This window comes from Tamandua tetradactyla, chromosome 15 (genome assembly GCF_023851605.1).
Source record: "Tamandua tetradactyla isolate mTamTet1 chromosome 15, mTamTet1.pri, whole genome shotgun sequence".
Lineage (NCBI taxonomy): Eukaryota > Metazoa > Chordata > Mammalia > Pilosa > Myrmecophagidae > Tamandua > Tamandua tetradactyla.
This window is the reverse complement of record NC_135341.1, coordinates 48,728,670-48,745,759: the sequence shown is the minus strand read 5'-3', so window position 1 is coordinate 48,745,759 and position 17,090 is coordinate 48,728,670. Positions and strand designations below refer to the sequence as shown.

At 43.3% G+C, this 17,090-nt stretch overlaps 1 protein-coding gene across 2 annotated transcripts in view; it reads right to left on the bottom strand.

Annotated features, from left to right (window-relative positions):
• SCN5A (sodium voltage-gated channel alpha subunit 5) overlaps positions 1-17,090 on the bottom strand; it is a 79,840-nt gene that overhangs the window by 35,815 nt on the left and 26,935 nt on the right. For both annotated transcript variants that reach the window (XM_077129773.1, XM_077129772.1), the window contains 4 exons: positions 16,454-16,633; positions 15,481-15,846; positions 10,289-10,421; positions 9,103-9,341 (listed from right to left, as the gene is read on the bottom strand). In XM_077129773.1, the coding sequence (XP_076985888.1) occupies positions 9,103-9,341; positions 10,289-10,421; positions 15,481-15,846; positions 16,454-16,633 (918 nt within the window). The remainder of the gene's footprint in view (positions 1-9,102; positions 9,342-10,288; positions 10,422-15,480; positions 15,847-16,453; positions 16,634-17,090) is intronic.

The following is a 17,090-nucleotide window of genomic DNA, read 5'->3' as shown; positions in this document are numbered from 1 at the left end:
CACTCTTATATCAGCATCTGACATACAAGCAGCTAGGCATTTGTTTATTGAATCTGCTCCAGCTGGAATATAAGCTTGGTGACTGAAGGGACCTTTTCCGTCTTACTGTACCTAGAATAGTGCCCACCACACAGGCAGCCTACCAATATTTGTTGAATAAATGTGCAAACAGTTGGGCCTCTGATCTTCAGCACACCCGTGTCCTCCCCACCGTGCAGCACCCAGCTCCACCTCCCCGACTTCCAGCAGGCCTTCCCTGCCCAGCCTCGGACCTCCCATAGCCACTGTCAAAGTCCTCACTCAGCAGCATTCCTGCGCTGGGCTGCCCTGAGCCTGGAAGCCTGGGGCCTGGGTTACCTCTTTCTTTGCCTCCAGGCATGCCGGGTGGGTGTATCCTCAGGAAGGCTTGTTTGACAAGGCAATAAACGCTAATACTTATTTCCTCCAAAGGAAGCTCAGAAAAGAGTCCCCTCCCCACCCCCGCTTCCTCACTTTGCCTAGCTTCCCAGATATCAGAGCTGGACGTCTGGAAGAGAGAAGAGGCTCTGGGGATGGAATACCTCAGTGGAAATGATAAACAAAACCTCTGGGGGCCAACAGCATCAACATCACCTGGAAGCTCTTTAGAAATGTAGACTCTCAGGCCCATTCCCAGACTCGCTGAATCAGGCTGCACTTTGACCTGATTCCTGGGTGATTCGAAGTTTGAGAAGTGCTGTTTTTAAGCAGTGATTCTCAAACTTGGCACACTTTGGAATCACTTGGAAGACTTTAAAAATACTGATGCCCAGGTCCCATCCTCAGGGAGTCTAGTTTAATTGGACAGGAGTGTAGCCCAGATACTGAGATTTTTAAAAGCTTCCCAGTGAGTCTAGGGCCCAGCTTGAGAAGTACCTGATTTTGGTACCAGTCCTCCTCAGGTACCTTGCACAGGTTCCCCCCAGGCTTTCTAAGGCCATGTGATCAAAGCTTGATGGCTTAAGATGCTCAGAGAATGGCAGCCAGATATGGGTTGCAAAGCAGGGTCGGCTACTGTGGGATCTTGGGTCAGTTTCTTCATTTCGCTGAGCCTTAGGTGCCCTCATCTATAAAATGAGGATAATAATAACTACCTGGGAGGTTTCTGAGAATCAGAGCTAATGGGTATAAAGTGGATACTTCGGATGAGACGGTAATAATTGTGATCATAAACAGCATTTATTATAACTGCTGAGAGCAGCTGGCAGCTCCAGGCCTAGGTGGAGACTGCCTTCAGATATCAAGGTTGTTGCATGTTCCCGTGTTTTATAGGTTCAGTGAGACAGTGCCACCCTGACAGCCAGAGGCTGTGAGTGCAAGGAGCCACCTCCCCTGATTCCTAGCAGGAGGACTGTTGGGCATCAGAGCTAATGGAGGAAGTGGGGGGACATTTGGGGATCCCAAAGTCTTTTTGACCTTGACATATGCTTTTAATGGTATCATAATGAACACATTGTAAAACTGCTTTTAAAACACAATACCATGCAGATGCCCTTCCCTGCCAATAAAACACCATCTACAGCATCACTTTTTTTCTTATCAGCTGTGATAAGAAAAAAAACAAAGATGTGCCACAACTAGTTTAACCATTCCACTACGATGGGTGTTTTTTTTATCCCCTCTAATTAAAATATTGCTATAATAAGTACCCCTTTACACACATGCTTTAAAATCAACTGGCCCAGTTATTTTTCTAGGATAAATTTCTGGAAAGGGAATTCTGAAATCAATGAACATTTTTAGAGATCCTGACACATACTGCCCAATGGCCTTCAGAGACAGTCCTAACCAATTCCATGTGCAACGTGGAGTAACTATTTCTCTATATCTATCCTAATAGTGGGTATTCCAACCTCAAAACCTTTTCCAATCCAAAAGGGGAAAGGGCTTTTCTTATTGTTGTTTAGTTGACATTTTTTTAATTTTTGTGTTTCTTCTTTTGTGAAATTGCCTATTCACGTTCTTTGCTCATTTTTCTATTAGGGAGCTTGCTTTTTTCTGGTACTGCTTATAAATATTCTTTATATATTAAGAATATTACCCTTTTGTCTTCCATATGTATTACAACAATTTTCCTGATTTATTGTTTCCTTGTATTGCATTTTTTAAATTGCAAAATATTTTAATATTTTTCCACAGATGGAAAGGAATTTTGCCCCAAGATGAACTATACCCATAAGTGATTTTGATGAGATTTTGGGCTTAGAGTATTTACTGAAATGGCTTGAGGGTTTTGGGATGTTGGGATGGGGTGAACGTATTTTGCATGTGGGAAGAACATATCTTTTTGGAATCCAGAGGGCAGACCTTTGGGAACTGAACCCCAAAAAAAATACATGCTCAAGTCTTAGTCTATGTTTCTGTGGGTAAGAAACCATTTGTAAACTGGACCTTTGAGGATGCTATTATTAGTTAAGAGGGCGGACCTTAATCCAATAAGGATGAAGTCCTTAGAAGCCAGAAGCAGGAAGAAGTCAGAAAATGAAGAAGATTGTCATGTATTGGAGGCAGAGATAGATGCCAAGTGACTCCAAAGGTTGCAGCACCAGAACGTTACAGACTCTGGGAGGAAACATGTCCGGTTAAGACCTTGATTTTGGACTTCTAGCTTCCAAAACCATAAGACAATAAATCCCTGCTGTTTAAACCAATCCATTGTGTGGTATTTGTCATTGCAGCACTGGCAAACTAAGACACTCACCCGAATAGCTGTACCAAAGCTACACCCTTAGAAAATAAGTTTTACTTGCTTCACATCTCTTGTCAAAATACGGAAGCACTGTTTTTTACTCTCTTATGAGTAAGAAATGGCAGCTCAGTGTTGCTTTAATTTGCATCCCTCTGTGAGTCTTTTCATTTGTTTCTAACAATCTGAATTTCCTCTTCTGTGGTTTGCCTGTCATTTCCTTTGCCCAGTGTTATGGTTGATTTTACCATTGGGTTGCCATTCTTTTCCCTAGTGAAGTATAAGCATTCAATATAGATTCTGGATTCCATGTCTTTCTAGTTACATACTTTTCAAGATAACAATTTCCAGTTTGCCTAGTGGTGAGTTCATTTCGTTTATAGTATCCTTTATTGTGCAGATAGTCAAAATTTTGATATAGGCAAATTTAGCAATCTTTTCCTTCATGGTATAACTATTATGGATTGTTGAAGAAATCCTTCCTGACCCCAAGGCCTTAAAATTTTTTCTTATGTTTTTATTCTAAAAGCCTTCAAATTTTGCTTTATCACATTTAGGTTTTAAATCCAATTCACCTGCAACTGATTCATGAGTATGGTGTGAGGCAGGGATTCAAATTTATTTTCTTTCCTATGAATAGCCAGTCTTACCAGCATCATTTATTAAATAGTCCATCCTTTTCCTACTGATATATAATGCTCTGTTGTTTACTAGGCTCCAAATACACATTGCTGTATTTCTGGGCTCACAATTCTGTTGCGCTCATTTCTGTTTCTCTATCTCTGTACCAATGCTATAATGTTTTAATAATATAGGTTTATAATAGCTCTTAATATATAATAGAGTAAATTCCACACCTTATTCTTCAACTTATCCGGATAGGCTTTACCTTTCCATATGAATTTTATAGTCCACTTATCAAGTTCCATGAGAAAAGTTTGTGGAGATTTTTATTGGGATTATACTGAATTTATAGGTGAAGTGGGAAGAACTGATATCTCTCCATAGAGCCTTTCATCCATGAAAATGTCATCTCTCACCACTTATTTACATCTTCTTTTATGTTTAACAGTTTTATAATTTTCACAAAATTTACACATTTTTAATTAAATTTATCCCTATATTTCTCATGGTTTTTACTGATATTGTTAAGTGTTCATTTTTAAACATTACTTTCTCCAGTTGATCATTGATGGTGACTAGAAACATGATTTTCGCATATTGAGCCTGTATCCACAAACACTATGGAACTCTCTTATGGCTCTGATAGCCTTTCTGTAGATTTTCTTGGATTATCTATTTAGACAAGACGATTTGAAATAATGTCAGATCTATTTTCCTTCCTTCTTCTTTCTTTTTTTTTTTTCTCTTACCATGCTGCCAAGGGTCTCCAGTACAGTTTGGACTGGAGGGAGAGAGATGGGCACAATGCTAGACTATAGCACAGCAGTGCAATGCAGTGGTTAAAAGCATTGCTCTAGAGCCAAACTTGGATCTTGCAGAATGACCTTGGATACGTTATTGGACTACTCTGTGCTGCTGTTCCCTCATCAGTAAAATAGGGATGATAATAATAACACCTCCTTCACATAGGTGCAGAAGAAGAGTTCACTATCATTACCACCAGCTTCATCATCATTGCTCGTATTTGTTTCTGACTTTAAAAGCTGCTAATGTCTCACAATTAAGTATAATATTTAGATGTAGGTCTTTGTAGATATCATTGACAGATTATTTCTAGTTTGCTAAGAGTTCTTATCATAAAAAGTGTAATTTTATTAAGTAATTTTTCCACATCTAAGGGACAATCATATGCTTTTTGTTAGACTGGTAAATTACATTAACCACCTGTGCATTCCTGAAATAAAGCCAACTTGACCATGAAGAGTTTTTGCTTTATTTTTAAAAATTTTCTTAAACAGGCCCTGCTGGATTTGATTTGTTCTATATTTTTATCTTTTCTTATGGTTTTATTTATTTATTAATCTTTTCTGTTGCATGGGCAGGCACTGGGAATTGAACCTGGGTCTCCGGTATGGCAGGCGAGAACTCTGCCACTGAGCCACCGTGGCCTGCCCCCCAAATACAGTTTTTAAAAATATAATTTACCTTTCTGTTTCTGTGTCCTAATTTAATTGCACAATGATCGCAGAATGAAGGATTCATGATACCTAGTCTTTGGTATAAAAAGCTCAAGCTTTTTATTTCCACTATTCTGGTTCTCTATATTCTTCCTAATCTTCTGTCAGTTTGATCTATCAATTACTGAGGGAGGTGTGTTAAATATCTCTAACTAAGATTGCGGGGACTGTTAAATTTTTTTCTTAATGTTGTCCTTACATATTTTGAAGCTATGTATCTTAGTGAATACAAGTTATTATATACCATGTATAATATATTCCTGGTGACTTTTATCTTTACCTTTATGTTGTAGACCACTTTATTATTCAAAATACTTTTGCTTTAGGCTAATTTTGTTCAATATTAATATAGTGCCATCAATTTTCTTTAGGCTGGTATATCATTTTCCATTCTTTTTTCTTCAACCTTTTCTTGATTCCTTATATTTTGGCTCTCTTTTATAAACAAGACAGAGCTGAATTTTATTTCTTTAACCAATCTGGCAATATGTCTTCTAAGTGTGACTTTACCTCTATTTATTGTGATTTATGATACACCTGAATTTGTCTCTCTCTATATTTTGCATTTCTATCTCCTTTTCTTTATTCTATTAGATAGAATTTTAGAAATTCTCCATTTTCCACTGAACTGGTTTAGTAATTAAGACAGTTTATTCCTAGCTTCTTAGGAATTATCCTAAAAGTTTTACACCCAGGCTTCAGTTAACAGAGTCTAAGGTAATTAGACATGGAACTTAAACTTGCTTCAACTCCAGCCCCTACCCCCATGCCTACCATATATGCTATTGTTGACCATTAACTTGATCCATCTTTTTAATACTCTCAAATTGTTATCATAATTGTTATTGTTCTATGCAGTTAACGCTTGCTTACCTCTAACCATATTATTACCCATTTTATTGCTCACCATTCCTTCTTATATCTCAAATCTGTCTTCTTTGATTATTTTACTTCTTCCTAAGGTACAAAATTTGGTTGTTATTTCAAAGACTGAAATGCAAACTCTCTCAGTGTTTTTCCAACAATGTTTTTAATATTTTTCTTGAGTGTTAGATTAGCTGGGTATAGAATACTAGGTTGTCAAATATTTTCTCTCAGCACTTGGAAGCTATTTTTCTACTGTTTTCTGAATTCTGATGAAGTTATTATAGAGTCTGCTACCTACCTAATTTTGTTCCTTAGAAGGTACTCTTTCCTTATTTTGGTTGCTTTATTCTGTCTTTGCTTTTGTTGTTCAGTAGTTTCATTATGCCATGTCTAGATATATTTATTTTTATATATTCTGTTCAGTGTGTATTATAATTCTTGAACCCAACGGTTCATCTTTTTCTCAGTCATTCTCTCTTTAAATATTCTCTTGTTCTCATTTTCTCCTTCTCCCTATATTCTCCTTCTAGAGCTCCTTCCAGTTGTATGCTTCACCTTTGGATTCTGACTCTATAGCTTTTGTGTTTTTTTTTTTTCTTGGTGCATGACTCTGTATCTTTTATCCTTTATTTCATATTTTCTGTCCCTTCATTTCTCTGCACTACATTGTAAGAAACTTCCTCGGATCTAATTTTATATTAATTTATCTCACTACTGTATTAGTATGTTATTTCATTTGTACATTGTGCAAATGTATAAAAGTACACTGCACATTTCATTTCAGTGACTATGTTTTTCATTTCTAGAAATTTTATCTGTTCTTTTAAAAGTTTTCTTATCCTTTTCTTACATTTTTAATTCCTTTTTTTATGTCTTTAGTCATTATAAGCATTCTTATTGTATCATCTTTATTCAACAGTTCCCTCCTGTAACACTGTTAAGCCTCATTGTGTATGTACGTTTGTGTGTGTGTGTCTTCTGGTTTCTGCTCATAGTAGAGTATTTCCTTGTGTGTTTTGTAATTTGGGTCATGCAGCTTGGCCTGGGTTAAAAGTGTGTTCTTCCAGAGAGGTTATGGAGCCCCAAGATGTCATCTAAGATCACTCTGTATGTTACACTTTCAGGTATGGATTCCAGGACCACTCAGGTATAATTTGAACTCCAAGTCTGTATAAGGCCAAATTCAGAGTTAAAAACTTTCAGGGATTACTCCCCCATGCCCTCCAGCCCTGGTTGAGACAGACAAACTTCTTTCTCTATCATTTCCCAGTATCAGAGTGTATGAATTTTTCTGGTTCTTTATTGAATGTGTGGTTATATCCTTGTGGGGTCATTTAATCCAACCTCCTACCTCACACTATCCCAATGCTGAGTGTCTTGTCTCTATATGCTCATTAAAACTTAAGCCCCCACATTACCAAAATCAGGAAACTCCCCTCGGGGCAACTACAGAATCATTTCATATGTTTACAGTTACGGGTTTAAAGTTCTCCTTTATTTTTGACACTTCGAGATTTCTGTTATTTTTGTGAGAGCTTACCTATGCACTTCAAATAATATTTGCTACATATTATGCACTACTTTTAATTGTTCCATAGTAGGAGACTTTTCAGGCTTTCTTCTCCATAATATTTCTAGGACTAAAAGTCTCATTTGCCTTTTACTTCTGTATATATGATAGGCTAAATTTTATTCAAACTAACAACCTTCTCTTTTATGGAATTTATTTCTAGCTGCTTGCCTAGCATGGCTTTTCACATACCAAAATTTATCCATGTCTTTTTTTATGATTTCAGATTTTTACATTTAAATATTTAAACAAATTACCTATGATATATTAAATGCAAGACAATCAAAGCCTTATATACTAGTAATAAAGCTATCCAAACAGAACAAAACATAGCTATAATTCAACTACATGACCTATTATCAATACCCGAATCACAATTGCAGTTCATTCACAGTTTAATGATCCAGTGAAGGCCCTAGGGCTATTCATCACACTTGATTTCCTGTTCAGTCTAACCCAACAGTCACATTCCAATAAATCCACACACAACTGAAACCTACATAATCACCATTTGAAGACCAAGCAACACAGACCAGGCACAATTTTGCCATGAGACTCCAACAGACTGAGAATATAAATTTCCCTTCTGTTTACATATAGAATAAAGAAGAAGAAAAAAAGTAAGATTACAGCAAAATGGACTGACAGTTGTGAAACATTTGATTATACCCTGCAGATAATGATTTAGACTCCTGGGTTTGGAAAGGAGCAAGAGAAGAAAATATATCTCCAGTGTGAGAGACTTGCCCATCTGTATAGGGGTACCTGAGCAGGTGGCCCAAGACAGGCCGGGTCTGCAGTCAGATTAGGTGGCCAGAGCTCCCCTCCCCCCACCAAACCTCAATGATGATCCCAAGAGCTCCTTTATGAGGCTAGTGGGCTCTTGCCAGCCCTGCTCTAATATCCCCTAGAGAAGGGCTGACTCTGTGGGTTTACCTGAAGAGAGATGACAGGGTCTTGTCCCTGGGAGTTGGGAGATAATGGCTGTAGGCCCAGTTCTGCCATCACTATGCCACTGCTCCCCTCTCTGGCCTCAGTTTCCCCATTTGTATAACAAAGAAGGAGGACTTGATTTGGTCTCAAGAAAAAAATCAGAATTAGAACCCAGACATTCTGACTTCCAGGGTCAGTCGCTTTAATAATGACAGCAATAACCACCACAATCATTTATTTGGAGTGCTTATTGTTTATCAAACTCTGAGCCAAGCACATTACAGACCTTATCTTATTCAATCCTTATTAGCTTCCAATGAGGTTCATAATGTCATACTAATTTTATACTTATTAAATTCAACAAATACTTATTGTGCCAATTACTGAGACTAAGTAATTTGCTGAGGTCACATAGTAAGAGCTGAGTTGGAATGCAAACCTGGCTCTGTTTGATATACATACCACATCCAACCACCCATCCCTCCATCCATCCTCTCCCTTACACAACAAACCCTGGTGAGCACATACGCAAACTCTGTCTACAAGAGAATGCCTCTTTCTGCAAATATTCGCCTCCATCCATCAACTCAAAATCTCACATCCCCACGCATTTCAGGCTCAAATCCAACTCACTTTTGCTTCCCAGCCTCTGGGAAGCTTCATACACTTTATTCCCAACTTCCCATTCCCAGTCCAGAGCTCTCAGCAATTTAAAAGCTGACCTTGAAACCTCCTTCTTCAAGATGTCTTCTGTGATGGCTCCTACCCTTACAAGATCCTCTTATGATCAGGATCTCTCCTCCCTTACCTGCGAAGGCTGTGCCAGCTGGCCGAGAGCCCCTCACACCAGGGTGCCCATTTAAGAGCCAGATGCTGATGGCCCTTACCAGGTTCCCGACCTGCAACATCTCCTCGAATTCAGTTGTCATGTTGTAGTGCTCCAGAGCCATGAAGAGTGTGTTAAGCACGATGCAGATTGTGATGGTAAGGTCGGTGAATGGGTCCATGACCACAAACTTCACTCCCTGCTTGATGGACATCCACAGAGGGCAGCACTCCCAGATCAGGTAACGCTGGGCAAAGCGGTTCCAGCATGGCGGACACTTGCGGTGAGACTCCTCCAACTCTGGGGAAATAGCCAATGAGTTGGTTTGTTTTTGTCGACTGACTCATGTACAACTGGTGGTGTCCCAGAAAAGATTTATGACTTATCTGAGGGATGACAGGGCTGCTAAGTAACAGGAGGACAATTTGAGAGGGACAAGGAAGGCAAGAGAGAAGGGGTGGCTTATGTCCTAGCATCTTACTCTGGAAATAGGAGAGAAGAGGAACAGAAGGCCAGGAGGCCAGGATGGATATAGGGAAAACTGGGACAAGACAGATTAGGACAGGTGTGGACTTGCTTGAGACAACAATCCCACAGAGACGTGGGGATATCCAAGGAAGGGCTAAAAGAGAGAGATGATATCTGGGACAGGTAAATTTAGGCCTAAGGACACCAGGGATGTCTAGGAAGGAAAAGATGTGGACATCTGGGATGTGTCAGGGCAGATGGGAGAATGCCTGGGATGGGTGGAAATAGATGTGAGTACACAAGGACAATAGGTAATAAGATGAGTGTGTGTGTGTGTGTGTGTGTGTGTGTGCACGTGCCCCAAATACAGACTAGAACAGATGGGAACTGGCGGGAACAGATGTGGGATGCCTGGAACAGTGTGGGATAGCTACAGGAATGGCTGGGAATAGACTAGGACAGGTATAGGTCTGCTTGGGAGAGGACAGAATGAGACTAAAAGCCTGAGACAGGCTGAGATAGATGTGGGAATACCTGGAAGAGACACAGACATGGTTATATCTGGGAAAGAACAAGTTGAAAGAGATGAAAAGACATTTAGGACAGGGAGGGACCTAGAAGGTTACATAGGACAGCAAAGTCCGGGAAAATAGTGGGAATGTCCAAAGCAGGCCAGGACAGGCAGGGTGGGGAGAAGGCTGTGCCTGGTTCAGACTAGGAGAAGTGCAAGGTTGCCTACATCAGCTAGGGAGTATCTGGACGCCCCACTGTGTGCTGACCTTCCAGTGCGCTGGTGAGGACACTGACTGCGCTGAGCGCCCGCTGCCGCTCTCCCGGCTCCTCCAAGCCATCTGCACACGGAGCCTGGGGCGTCTGTAGCTGGAGCCCGCCTGGCTCCTCTGACGGAGTGGTCTGTGAGAAAACAGGAAATACGTGTCAGCCTGGGGACGGGGGTCCTTCCCCAAGCCCTAGCCCTGCTGGACCTAGAGCAGCTGACTGATTCAGGCCAGGGAAGTCACGGCGGGGAGAATGAGGTCTTGATGGGATATGAGATGCTGGGTTCCTCTGTTCCCAACTCCCTTCCAGCTACACCCATTTCCACCTTGCCCCCGCCACTGACCTCCACCACACATACCCTGTCTAATCACTGTTTCCTTCATTCTCTTTTCTCCTTCACCACTTCTCACCAGTGGTGATTTTTGAGTGTAGACAGGAAACTACACACACCAAGTTATTGTACTGGTCAGATCCTGTCTGGATCAGACAGCTTGTTATATACATTAGCACATGCTCCAACGATTTGGGAGCCTTAATTGACCACAAGCTACCTAGAATCGAGAGCATAAAAAAGCTGCAAAAAAATCTAACATGCTATAAGAGGACATTAATAAAAGCATACTGTGCAAACCTGAGACATGGCTAGTGGGCACTTCCGTGGAGGCAAGTTGGCTGTATCTACCAAGAAAATTTAAAATTGGCTTGGAAATTCCTCACCTAGTAATCTAACTTCATAAATAATTGTACATGTGCACCAAAAATATACGTACAATGATGTTCATAGCAGTACTGTTCTTAATATCATAAAAATGGAAAAAACCAATCAATAGGAAGACTATTAAAATCAATTATGGATACAATCTGACTCTAGATTATGATACAGGCAATAAAGAGAATGAGGCAGTTCTGTGGGTGCTCCCATGGAAGCATCTCCAAGACAGTTTGATGAAAAACAGTAAGAAAATTTGGAAGAATACACAGTGACACTGAATTGCTAAAGTGGATACTGAGAGGTAGGATGGTGGGGGCCTGGAAGGAGTGAGAGATATTCACTTTTCCCTTTATGCACTTCAGCATTGTTGGGGTTTTTCAACGTGCATGCATCTTTTGTGTGTGTGTGTGTGTGTGTGTGTGTGTGTGTGTGTGTGTGTGTGTGTGCATGGTCCAGGAATTGAACCCGAGTCTCCCACATGGAAGGTGAACATTCTACCACTGAACCACCCGTGCACCGCTAAATCACCTGTGCACCCCGGCATGCATCATTTTATAAGTGAAAGAACCAGGATTGAAAAGAGAGCTGTGGAGTGCCCTGATGAATGGGGGTGGTAGGCAGACATTCTCTGAGCTACTCAGAGCCTTATCACCTGGTGAATAAAGGGGCCCACAAAGTTTTCATATAGCTGGGCCCTACGTGACATAGCTCATGTGCCTGGGCCAGTGCTGCAGAAGGAACTGGGCTAATGAGCATGCAGCAGTGAAGCTAAAGAAGCTGAATTAAAGATTTATAATCTCTGTAGGGCAAAAGGGAAAATGGGCTCAGGTTACTCCGTGGTAGAGCCAGAGCCTGGGGTAGTCATGAAATTGATCTCAGTCCAGATAAGGTCAGCTTTTGCAATTGGTGGGACTGTCTTGAAATGTGGCCTAGAGAGGTGGTAAGCTCCCACTCATGGAAGGATCATTCCAGCAGAGGTTGGTAAGCATCCAAAAGGGCTAAGGTGGCAGGTGCAAGGGTAGCATCCCTCGGTCCAACACAATGACAAATTTGGCCAGCTCAACTCACAAGCATCTTCAATCCCCCCCACTTCTCTCTCCTCTTTTATCATCTGTGACATGTTGGGTTATTGTTCAGCAAATATTTACTCTCTTTCCCCTCCCATTCTGGGTGAAATAAACTCCTCTGCCCCACTGATAAGAGACTGGCTTTTGGCCTATGAAATATTTGTGGGTATGATATGACTAAATGCCTTAAATGCCCTTGTACCATTTGCCTTGATCTTGTGCTCCAGTAATCCTCCATGAAAAGAGCTCCCATGGGTGCCTGCCACCCTTTCAGCCTGAGCTCCAGAACAAAGACACATGGAATCGCCCTAATGCTAACCCAGGGTATGGGGCCAGGCCCAGCTCACATGCAGTCTGAAGTAGGGCTGCCTAACAGGTCTAGCCTCGATCAGCCAAATCCTAACCAACCTGCAGTTATGTAAGTGTGAAAATAAATGCTCATTGTTAGTCGTTGACTTTTAGAATAGTGTTACACGGCATTATGTGGCAAGGGCTGACTGATTCACCATTCTAGCACAAGTCATAATCATCTCTTTACTAAAACTTCTCAATAACTGTCTAACTGGCCTCTTTTTTCCTTCTCTTCCTTGTTCTCCACACAGTAGGAAGGGATTCTCTTAAAAAGTAAATCTCATCACGTTATTCCTCTGATCAACAGCCCTCTCCCCTATGTTCCATTGTGAGAGTAAATCCAAACTTTTCTTCCACACCTGGCCTTGTCAGGCCCTCCTATTCCCCAGTCTTTGTGGCTGGCTCCCTAATGTCATTTGCTGGTCAATTTTAAACTCACCTTCTTGGGAAGGCCTTCCCTGAGTATTCTAACTAAAGTAGCACCTCCCCCAAACCTCCCCCTTGCCAACTTTTGATCACTTGATTCTGTTCCTACTTGAAAATATTTATCAATTTATTGTCTGTTTTCTCAATTATAATGCAAACTTCACGTGGATAGAGTTTGTCCTTTTTGTTTACTACTATAAGCCTAGCGCCCCAAACACTGCCTGGCACTTCAGGGAGCAGGCTGGCCCTAGATAAATATTAGTTTGATGAACCAGTACTTAGGAATCGGGGAGGTTTGGCTCTGCCCTTCACTTGCCAGATGCCCAGGGGAAATGAGGATGGAGGCATAATGCATGGAGGGGAAATGGCTATTCAGTATGCCTCCCCCCACCATCTGGCCTTCTTCCACTAGCCACTCTCATACAGGCAGGGGACAAAGTATATCTTCACCTCCTTCCCCATTAAACGCGAGTTGTCTATTGGGTCAAGGCCTTTCTCTCCTCTTCTCCATATTGATTAAGCCCCAATATGTGCTAGACACTGTGATTTGTGTGCACACTAGAACTAAGCAGAGGTGTCTTACTGGGGACTTAGTGGAAGCCTAGATGGGCACTCCCAGGGGCCTCCAATTAGCTAATCTCTTCCACTTTTCAAATGTCTCCACCTTAGTGTTAATTCCTTTAACTTTGCAAATGACCCCATCTTGGCCTGCTAATCCCTTTAAGGTTAGAAATGGGCCGCAGAAGTGAGACTGGGTGAAGTCAGAGTTCCGGGTAATGAAGTGTTTGAACTTGGATGCCTCCCGACATGTACAGTACAATGAGACAATTTTCTCCCTAATGAGATTAGGAAATTCTATTAGTCCTCCAGCTGCTGACATGATTCCATCACGTTGAGGCTCCAGGGCTAGACCTGCGGTCACTGGGGTAGGGGCATTCCTGGGAAGCCAAACACCCCACCTTCCAGGGGATGGGCAGGGTACCTCGCCAACCCCCCAGACCCTCCCTGAGGCCCCTCCTCTTTCCCCCACGGATTCCCAGGATCATCCCCTTCTCCTCTTCACTCCCTGCTCCAAAGCAGCATGAATGCTCCAGCTGCTCTGCAACGCACCCCAGGAGTCTTGACTCCTTCTTGTTCAATAATAATAGACAATCACTTGAATATGATCCAAGTACCAGTCTAAGCACTGGACCTGTTTAACTCTTTTTGTCCTTACCACAACTTGCTGACATAGGCGTTATTTTTATTTACACTTTACAGATGAGGAAATCGAGGTATAGATTATTTAACTTGTACCAAGTCCCATAGCTAGAACAAGTGTCTGAGCTGGAGCAAAACAGGCAGCTTGGCTTGAGCCTACCTATATCTCCTGCTCACGTCTCCCTGCTCTGCCCTAGCTTCCGCAGAAAGTTTGCAGGTCTTAGGGGCTGAGCCACATGTTCTATTTTCTCCTGGGGGGCTGCTCTGGACATTGTGGGAGGGGGACAGGGGTCAGCAAGGACACCTGGTCAATTGGGCATCATCAGTTGGTCTTCTGATTGGCCAACTCAATGATCAAAGCTCTGGTGGGCCTTTCGTGACCTGGCCTGTTCTTCTGACAATAACACCACTCCTTTCCCCTTTGCACCCTCTGTTCCAGTTGCACTGACCCCATAGTATTTCCTCCAATGAGCTGGCATGCTTCTACCTCAGGACCTTTGCATTTGCTGCTCTTTAGGCCTGGAATATACTTCTCCCAGAAGATAATAATGCTACATTACATTATGATATTGTGACAACATCAATATACTTATATAGAGAGCACTCAATGCTTGCCAGGCTCTGTCCTGGGTGCTTTACCTATGTTTACCTGTGCAATTATTGTAACAATCCTGAGGTGCACATTTTTAATTCATTTTACAGATGAGAGATCAGAGGCTCAGAGAAATCAAGTAACTTGCCCAAGGTCATCCAGCTAGCAAGCTGTGAACTGGGATTCCCACCCAGTTCGTCTAGTGTCTGGGTGCTAACCACTCCTCTACAGCACTTCTCTGTTTCAGAGCCCCAAGGCTCTGCCCTTGCCTGCTAACGGGTGGCATTCCCAGTGCCCTTTCTTTGTTCTCCCCCCACACACTTATTACCTGGGCTGCTACTAAGTTACCAGTTGGTAAAATATTGAAGTATATTTCAAACTTAGTGAAAAACTGCTGCCTAGAACCTTTGAATGTCGACTCGCCACTCTGGCTGCTCTCCCTGGACCCCCGGGATTGTCCGTGAACCAACAGCTATAAAGGTCTAATAGGTGGCATAGCATAGAGCCTTTCTGGTGCCTGTATCTTACCAGGTGCTAAATATTGAAACATCATCCATACTCATCAGTGCTACACACCATGCAAATGTATACATGAACTTTCATGTGTTTGTGGGGGGGGGAGAGGGCGTATTTACCCATTTTTCTTTCTTTGGATTTTTGTCTGTCTGCCCCCATTACCATAGAAGCTCTATAAGGGCAGAGATTGTTTGTGAATTTACTGACAGCTAGAGCCCAGCACTCAAGAGGTGTTCAATAAATACTGGGTGCATATTTTTGGACCTGGCGACTGGTGACCAGTTTGGGAGACCAGGCCCGCCTGGCGCCTGCATCGTGGAACTGGCTCACCGTGTCTGGGTGCCGCTCGAGCATCATAGGACGGAGAAGACGGCTCCCTGTGGCCTCGGGGTCACCTGTCCCCAGCAAGGAGACTACCCCATTGCAGTCCACAGTGCTGTTCCTTTTGCCATTGAGAGTGTGGCTGGAAGCCGGGGTCCCAGGGCTGCGCTGGCCCTGGGCGCTGGGCCGACGCAGGGGCCACGGCACCAGCAGAGAGGTGCGGTGGCTCTCGCTCTCCCCTGCCGTGCTGTTTTCGTCATCCGCAAAGTCAGTCTCGGACCCCAGGTCTCGCCTGCGGAAGGTGAAAATGCTCCCGTGGCTGGAGCGCCGCTTCATGGAGGTCCTGCTGAGGCCATGAGTGAGGCTGAGACGATTCTGAGGACATGGTGAGAGGGTGGCATGACCAAAACAGGTCTTCACATGCTCCCGGCTCATCCCCTGTGGCATTGGCCCCAGCTCAACTTCTTAGGGCACGGACACACATTGTAGGAAAACTGGCTGGGTTGGGCCAGGGTATGTTCAGAGGAAGAGTACGGGAGTTCAGGCAACCCTACATCTTCTGGGATCTCCACCCACCTAAAGTCAGTAATTTTGGGACTCTGAGATTCAGGCTTGTCTGGGCCTGAAGGTGGGGCTAAGACCGGAGTGGGGGTGTGGGGATGCGGAATGAGGAGGCAGGTTATAGCTGTGGGATGCATGGCATGGGCAGCATTGGGGCCAGTCAGTCATGCTCCCTTACTCATATGGGCATGTCCTTGGGTTCTTGCCAATTCCTACTATGGGACTCGACCCTAGGTTGGGGATATTATAACACCCAAATCTGCTCCACCCCTCCACCCAAGGCTCCACTACTGCAAAAATGACCGTAGGAATCAAGAAGGGGTGGGACGGGTGTTCAGGGATGCTCTAGAGTGCATTGTGAGTGGCTCTGACTATACCAGGGGCCCACCCTGGGAGGGCCAGAGCCTCCGCCGGGGATTACCAATGCTCTGGGACCATCCTCCGAGTCGGACTTGGGGAACCTGTCATCTCCACACTCCTCTGTCCCTGAAGACATTCGTTTTCTCCTTTTGCTTCTTCTCTCATGGGTGGCTACTGGGGCCAAAGGGGACATCTCCAAGGAGCTGTGAGACACGGTGTCCACAGCCCTGATGATGAGGGCCTGGAAAGAGGCAAAGGAAAGGATTTCTCAGTCAGTGAGATTTTGGATAGCCTCAGACCAAGGCAGGCCAGGCACTCGGTCCTAGTTTTCCCTATCAGGAAGTAGACTTGTACACTTACCCTAAGACAAGGGCATCACAGAGAGGACTGTCCAGGAATTTCTGAGAATGATGAAGATCAAGGGAAGAAAAGAGTACTGGCTGAAGTAGGCAGCCCTTGGGGACAGGGACAGGGAAGTGTACAGGTGTGGGGGGTGATGCTGAATAGAGCAATGGAAGAACTAGAGGCCAGGGAATTTTCCAGAAGTTTCAGCTGCCCAAGAGAAGTACTGAGGGAGGTAGAGTAGGGTAGTGAGAAGCTGGTGCCCACAACCTGGTTTCTAAGAGGCTTGGTTTGGAATTGGCTTCTAGCATCCACCATGTGGGGAACTGTAGATGGTCAAGGCCAGCTTCTCAAGT